The sequence below is a fragment of the Onychostoma macrolepis genome, chromosome 22 (genome assembly GCF_012432095.1).
Source record: "Onychostoma macrolepis isolate SWU-2019 chromosome 22, ASM1243209v1, whole genome shotgun sequence".
Lineage (NCBI taxonomy): Eukaryota > Metazoa > Chordata > Actinopteri > Cypriniformes > Cyprinidae > Onychostoma > Onychostoma macrolepis.
Window position 1 is genome coordinate 21,872,041 of NC_081176.1, and position 7,915 is coordinate 21,879,955.

Here is a 7,915-nt window from a genome sequence, read left to right on the forward strand (position 1 = left end):
ACAAAAGCAATGACAAGTTATATACTTGTAAATAAAAGCACATGCTTCAGTTTGATCTCATTTAAAGTAGTTCAAAAATCCAAAACAATTAAATCATTTTAATATCAAAACTATACCATTCTTGGACCTCCATCTTTATTGTATTGCATTTTGCGTGTTCAACATCAGTCCCTGACAAGAAACAAACAACTTTATGCTTGCATTTGGAGCAAACACCAATTCCACAACAGATGGTGGAAATATGCTTCACAAACAGCAACATATGCCAAAACATTTCCTCCTCATCCTGGGGTCTGTTCTTCATATGTCGCTAACTCAGTTAGCTGGATTTGATTGTTGATGATTTCGCTTGATCTGGGATCATTTGGTTCTTCGAAGCTCATCCTGGACTTGCTGTCATAGCAACGGGTCCGTAAGCTTAAACCTGCTCGGGAGCAGGTTTATTTCATGTAAATGTAAATATGTACTATGTTGTGTAGTCTATAATACTATAGACACAGCCAGTTTTACTCATTGAAAGATTTATTAGTGATGAAATAATTACTTTATAATTGTATTGGAGTCTTACACAGCTATAAAGTCTGAATCGTGCATTAATTTGAGTGATAACAGCTATTATGGGAGTGGCTTGATGGAGCGCAGAGATGCAGATAACTTGATCTCTAAGAAACTTTAATTAATGCTGTCACATAAGAAATTTGCTTCAAAGATAAAATTCAATGAATTGCTAATTACGACATTGACATAAAAATGTAAAGCCTGTACAAATACTAGAAATCATGAATATAAATAATTGGGAATCATGTAAAAAAAATTTTTAATAAATTAAAAACAGTGCACATTTCATTTATCTATTGTAACATTTATATAGGTTTGTACGCTTATAAAGGTCCAGAAGTTTGTCAAGTTTTCTGCCCTTTTCGGGGAACATGAGAACACGCCGTAATCTTAGACAACTTAATCCAGATATTTTCATCTAATACGCAAATTCGTTTGAAGAACCAAATTAGCCAGAGATCAGTTATCAGGATTAGAAGATCTGGAATCTTTTAATTCATTTCAGATGTAATAAACGACGTACGAAGAACCGGCCCCTGGAAGTGAAATGAACATTATCACCTATTATTGTGGTATTATAGGCTACTGGCATTTCTGCTACATTTATACAGTAAATTTATTAAAACCAACAGTAAACCATTGTTTTGGTCAAAAGAACCCAAAATTAATATACTGTGTGACACTTTACTGCTTGTAAATGTGACAACCAGTCCTGCCAATTTCCCTGTGTGACAACTAGCCATGTTCTCCTCGATGAACTAATAAAACAACACAACACTATGAAAAGAGCTACTCTTAATATAAAAAATAGTGTTGGCCACTTTAAATAGTTACTAAGCTTTGCGGAATAATGTCACGGTTCATTCTTCTGACTTCCCATTGGTTCCCTTCTGCTCTGCAACATACCCAGCATACTGCACTTTAAAGGCAGACTTTCAGGAAATGCAAGTAGTTTGTCTGTAGTGAACTAATGTGACTCAGTTGACAAAAACTCTGTTTGGGAAAACTCCTTCAAGGTGGCACAGCCACTGTTTATTTTGAAGAAGATGGATATTGTTTCCCATTTCACGCCGTAGGTTTTACAAATAAAGGTGAGTGTTTCTCTTTGTCATGTTTACTTAGTTTTAATGGTTGTGTACAGTGAAATACAGTACAGTAAAAGTGTATTTGTTGTCCATAGAAGTACTTTAACATTTCCACTTCAGTCAGAGATTGATTAATCTACAGATTTTTGTGAGCAATTGTTCACACTATTATTGGTGGTGTTAGAAGCCACATATTGTGTTGGGGGACTAAAGCTTATTTTAATTTGGCAATAATACACAACAGAATGAATGCAGTTAATGTGAATATTGATTTTGAGTGTAACATTTGGCTTTCATACATCAATTAATTCACCAAATTAATTCACGGCCATGACCGTGTCTTGAACATGAGGGAACCAAACTATTTTTTCTTGTTCTAGTTCAGGTTTAAGTATTAAAGTTCAAGTTCAGGTCTGAGTTAAAAAAAATTAAGCAGGTACATAACATGTTCATTAAATTCATTCAGAAATATTCTTAATCATATGCCTAATCTGCTAAAAACACTGTTGTGTATCTTGTCATGTCATTCAATTACGAATTAATTAAACTATAGTTTGCAGTCAATCATTTAACATTTTTTATAGTAAAACAATGGTTAAATATTACATGTATATTTACACTCTTTGACTGTTAAAACACTGTAAAAAAAACAAAAAGAAAAGTTAAGCCGACTTAAAATTTTAAGGCAACCAGCTTCAGCAGATTTTTTAGTTTTCTCAACTTGTCGTTTTATATTTATACAACAAAAATTTGAGAATCTCCCACAAAAATAAGTTGAGCAAACTCAAAAATGTACTGAAGCTGGTTTTAAGTTCGCTCAACTTTTTTTTTTTTTTTTTTACAGTGAAGTGTGGTGTAGTGCTTTGAATTCACACAGCTTCTGTTAATAGAAGCCCGCCATCTTGAATTTGATTGGCCGTCTCAATAATTTTGACGTTGAGGAGCCCGGTAAGATGCTGAGTCAGACTACCCAAAAATGTACATTTAAGGTGTAAATTTGGCCATATCTGATTATTGGGGGGACTCCTTGTTCTCCTCAAAGTCTATGTTGCTTAATATGGACTAATATGGAGTAACTCAAAAGGCCAGCTAGTTCGTATCATTTCTTCTCCACCAACGTAAAAGTTCCAGAAGAATTCGAATGCTTTGAAGCTTTGCGTGTAACCTGGCAACGCAAAGACTAAAAACCGGTCTGGTAACCATATATGAGTAGAGCTCAAAGCTTTCTGGAATCACTCGACTCAAATTCCACTCCGGGTTTTCCTTTTCCAGCTTCCCGCACACTAGTTCCAGAAACCCAAACTGCCAAATCTGCATTTAATTAATGATGAAGATAATACATGGTCATTTTAAAAGAATTAGGCTATAAGAAAAAAATAATGCTGAATATCATAATTCGAATGATTGTTTATGTTTTCATAGTTATTCTATTTGTGTTGGAGAAATGGGCCATTACTACTTCTGTGCGTGTTTCATCTGTTGCTTGTCTGAAGAGGAGAGGATCGCTATCGACATAAATAATGAAATCAAACGAATCCTTGCAGAGCAGAAGAAAAAACAACGGAGAGAAATCAAGGTGCTTTTATTAGGTGAGATGATTCTGTCAGTCTTTAATCAGAATTGTATTAAAATTGGAAACATGCTGATATATTTAAACTTACAATGTTCCTCTAAAAGTGAAAGTAAATTTAATCATAGCATTATGTTGTGTCAGTAAATGTCATAAGGGCTTTGAGGGTAATTTCCTGACAGGTGTTCCTATAAGAGCTGATTAGACTTGTAGCTATAAAAACTAACTTCACTTTTTGGTCCTGTGGTAGTTTTAGTAAATGTGTGACTTCAGTTCCTCTTCACTCACTAAAGCAGGAGCAACATTTTTGTAATAGCTACAGTAGGCCTACATACAGATATTTTCTGGTGTCAACATAACATAAAAAAATATTCAAACACATTGACTTACCATTACGGAATGTTCAAATGAGCCAAGACAATTCAAACTCCAACTGTCAAAATACAAATTTTAAACTCCCAGAATCCTTTGAGACTCAATCAAGCTTGATTATTCAAACACACCCAGTGCTGAGCTTTTTGAAAAGATAATTAGGCTAATTAAAACTTAGACTGTTCTTATATGGGACAGAACACATTCCACTGAGCACCAGTGTTGGGGGTAACGCATTACAGATCAACATCAGATTACTTTTTTCAAGTAACTAGTAAAGTAACGCATTACTTTTGAATTTCTAAGGAAATATTTTAGTTACTTTTTCAAATAAGTAACGCCAGTTACTTTTTTCCCCGTTTATTGACTGACAAGTCTCCTGTCGGGAAATAGGGAGTAAACATGATGTTACTGTAGTTCTAGACTAAATGTGAACATGCATTAATTCATCTCACTCACATAAACAGATTCAGTATTCCTTAAAATGAATAAAAACAGTGAAATGCAAACTCAGAATATGGCGCAAACCTGCAATAATTAAATAGGTTAAATAATACAAATCCTTTATGTATTTAATCCCATTTATTAACCTGTCTTTGCTGCTGACCTTCGATGATGCAATTCAACCATACTAATAAGCAAAAATTACTTTAGATAAACTAACATTTGTGCTTCTTTTTTTATTTTGTTTTTTATTTTTTATTTTTATAGCTGAAGAGTGATCTTCTCCTGCATGAATGTAATTTTCTTTCAGCCTGAGGTGAATTCATTTCACTTATGGTGCAAAAGGGCTTTTACATTAGAATTTTTTTATATTAAAAACAAAGAAGCAAGCCATGCCCAGATTAAAAAATTAACGCAAAATGTAACATAACGAATTACTAATCGCATTAAGTAACGTAATTAGTTACTTTTTCAGGGAGCAACACAAAATTGTAATGCATTACTTTTAAAAGTAACTTTCCCCAACACTGCTGAGCACAATGGCAAATGATTATTTCAGAGCAGTGCAAAATTTAGTAAAGTACTATTAGTATGCAAATTTCTTTTTATTTATTTTTTTCCAGTTTTCCTGTTTGCAGGTCACTAATGTTGAAGCATAATACTTTTGCTTTGATTTAGGCACAGGGGAAAGCGGAAAGACAACGTTTATGAAGCAGATGAAAATCATTCATGGAAGCGGATACTCGGAAGATGAGAGGCGTAGCTACACTAAACTGGTTTTTCAGAATATCTTCAAATCTATGTGTGCAATGACAGATGCCATGAAAACGCTAAGGATTCCCTACGCCAACCCACAGAACGAGGTGATCAAGAAGTCAAGTCTGTTTTTAATGAGGATCATTTTATATCAACAATCATATTATCATAGTTTTATTATGGATCAATATAAAGTATATCGAAAAATATTAAGTCTGTAATATCCATAGATTTATGCCCAGTGGTTCCAGGATATGGACATACATCAGATAACTCAGCTGCAGAGAAGTCATGTAGAGGCTATTAATCATCTGTGGGCAGACAAAGGCTTAAAGATTTGTTACAGTCGGCGCAGAGAGTATCAGCTTCTAGACTCAACTAAATAGTAAGTGTGTTTAACACAGTTCCTGTCATTCCCTGACTACCTGCATCTTTGTCTATTTCCTCTTCTCTTTTCCTGATAACACTGACAAATTCATGTAACAAATGTTATGCAAATAATTATGCAAATAAGGTCTTTATAAGGAATTCTACGGCACATGGATTTTCAATCAAAGTGTTTAAATTATGTGTGTTTTTTTTAAGCTTTATTGATAACTTGGACCGCATCGCAGCTCAAGGCTACATCCCTTCACCTCAAGATGTTCTACAAGTCCGATTCCCCACTACCGGCATCATAGACCATTGCTTTACTTTGGAGAAGATAACTCTCAGGTTCTGTCATTCTGTCATTAATTACTCACAAACTATCTTCAGAACACAAATTAAGATATTTTTGATGAAATCTGAGAGCTTTCTGACCGTCCATAGACAGCAATGCAACTGACACATTCAAGGCCCAGAAAGGTAAAGACGTTGTTAAAATAGTCCACATGACATCAGTAGTTCAACTGTAATTTTATGAAGCTACAAGAATACTTTTTGTGCGCAAAGAAAACAAAAATAAATTAATTCAACAATTTCTTTTCGTCCATGTCAGAATTTGACGCGTGTTCATGACAGATCCACGATGCATGAACACAGCCTTCTTTTCCAGCTGTTTACATTAATTTACAATAATTACAGTTACATAACTTTGATGCCCAAAGTATGCTTTAGTTTTGTTGTGAAAAATCTATATCTGTAGACACTGTGGCCACTTATCCTATTTTGATAAATGTTCTTACCACATAACATGGTGTTTTGGACCTCATTGACTTTTATTTTAAATGGAAATTATGGACATTCCTCAGAAAATCTTTTCTTCTTTCTCAGAAGAAAGAAAGTCATAAAGGTTTGGAACAATATAAGGGTTATTTAATTCATTTTTGGGTCAATTGTCCCTTTAACTAATGATAGCATCATAGCCTGAAGTGCATTGCATGTGGTTTGTTGTTTACATAACTTACAAGGAACCTCAGGCAAATGAGACAGTTATGCAGACAAGACTAAATGTTCAAGGAAATCAAGGTGAGCCACTATCTGATTTAGAAGAAATGTGACCAAAAGGAAGAAGGAAACAAGTTTAGGGACAAATCTGGGATGCAAATCTACGGAGCCCTTTAAAGGACATTGTGGTGGTAAAAATTCGGGGCGAGTGGAAAAAAATTCAGGGTGGGAGTAAAAAATATTTTTCAAATGTTTTGCGTTCTCACGTAAAACTTTTGCGTTCCCTCGAGAAAATTTGCGTTCTCTTGCAAAGATATTGTGGCTTAATGTTTTAAAACAGTGAGGACCAAATTCGATAATAATAAAAGCTGATAAAATTATTAGGCTAATATTAATAACCTTATTAATAATATTACTAAGCAGAATAGCCCAGAATATGAACGCAACGCCCTGCACGCAGCCTAAGCTTTTTCTCCCCCATAAAACGCTTAAGGTAGGCTATAATGAAAACGGTGATTTAAAAATACCAAATCCGTTGCATTCATATTCTGGGCTATTATCCTTTATTAATAGTAATATTATTAATAAGGTTATTAATATAAGCCTAACAATTTTATTAGTATTTATTATTATCGAATTTGGTCCTAATGTCACTGTTTTAATACATTAAGCCACATTAAGCGTTTTATTATGTCCCAAAACCGTGCCTCGAAATATGCACTGACTGTATTACTTTGAGGCCAAGTTCAAAATAAAACTCTATGAACCACTCCATTGTGAACATACGAGCTGTAATCACTGCAAGCTGTAAAGTAAACAGGAAGAGTTTGTCCGAACTCAAATGGTTTTGCGAGAGAACGCAAATATCTTTGCGAGGGAATGCAAAACATTTGAAAATATTTTTTTCCTCCCACCCTGAATTTTTTCCACTCACCTCAAATTTTTCCCACCACAATGTCCTTTAAAGGGCTCTGTACAAATCCACCACAGCAGATCAAATAGAAAACTGGTTGAGAAGACTGAACTTGATTTTCTTGTCTGTCTGTCTTTTCAGGATTGTAGATGTTGGAGGTCAGAGAGGACAGAGAAGGAAGTGGATTCATTGCTTTGAAAATGTAATGTCACTCATATTTCTCGCCTCCCTCAGCGAGTACGACCAACTTCTGGAGGAGAATAACAAGGATGTATGTTGCCTCTCTCCTCATATGTCTACAGTCCTTCCTGTGTAATGATAAATCTGTTCATCTGTGTACTTTTGCTCTATTTGGCTCCAGAACCGTATGGAAGAGAGTTTGTCACTGTTCTACACGACCATCCACTCAACATGGTTTGCTAATTCCTCCATCATTCTCTTCTTAAACAAAAAGGACATCCTGGCCGAGAAAATTCAGTTCTCAGACCTAAGAACATACTTTCCTGGATTTAACGGTAGTTTGGAGCACATTAAATTAAGTTTAAGGCAGAATTATATGTGTGATCTTTTGCTTGACATATCTGATTCGCTCTTCCATTCCTTTTCTTTCCTCTGTGGTTTGGTGCCACCTTCAGGAAAACGTCGGGACATTCAAGATGCCATGAAGTTCATCAAAAATTTATATATACAAAAAGCAGTTTCCTTTGAGACAAACAACTCCAAATGCATATACTGTCACTTCACCTGCGCCACAGACACCAAAAACATCCGGACAGTCTTCACAGACGTGAAAGACACCGTCCTCGTCAAGGCCTTAGAAGACTTTGGAATGTTCTAATGAGCCCCAGA

The 7,915-nt window shown here is 34.9% G+C and overlaps 1 protein-coding gene across 1 annotated transcript in view; it reads left to right on the top strand.

Annotated features, from left to right (window-relative positions):
• Positions 1-1,502: 1,502 nt before the first annotated feature.
• The window catches only part of gna15.2 (guanine nucleotide binding protein (G protein), alpha 15 (Gq class), tandem duplicate 2), a 7,717-nt gene continuing 1,304 nt past the window's right edge, over positions 1,503-7,915 (top strand). The window contains exons 1-8 of the mRNA XM_058759721.1: positions 1,503-1,649; positions 3,066-3,232; positions 4,708-4,892; positions 5,016-5,170; positions 5,371-5,499; positions 7,208-7,337; positions 7,428-7,581; positions 7,702-7,915. The exon at positions 7,702-7,915 is cut by the window's right edge and continues 1,304 nt beyond it. Coding sequence (XP_058615704.1) covers positions 3,088-3,232; positions 4,708-4,892; positions 5,016-5,170; positions 5,371-5,499; positions 7,208-7,337; positions 7,428-7,581; positions 7,702-7,904 — 1,101 coding nt within the window. The 5' untranslated portion in view covers positions 1,503-1,649; positions 3,066-3,087 and the 3' untranslated portion in view covers positions 7,905-7,915. The remainder of the gene's footprint in view (positions 1,650-3,065; positions 3,233-4,707; positions 4,893-5,015; positions 5,171-5,370; positions 5,500-7,207; positions 7,338-7,427; positions 7,582-7,701) is intronic.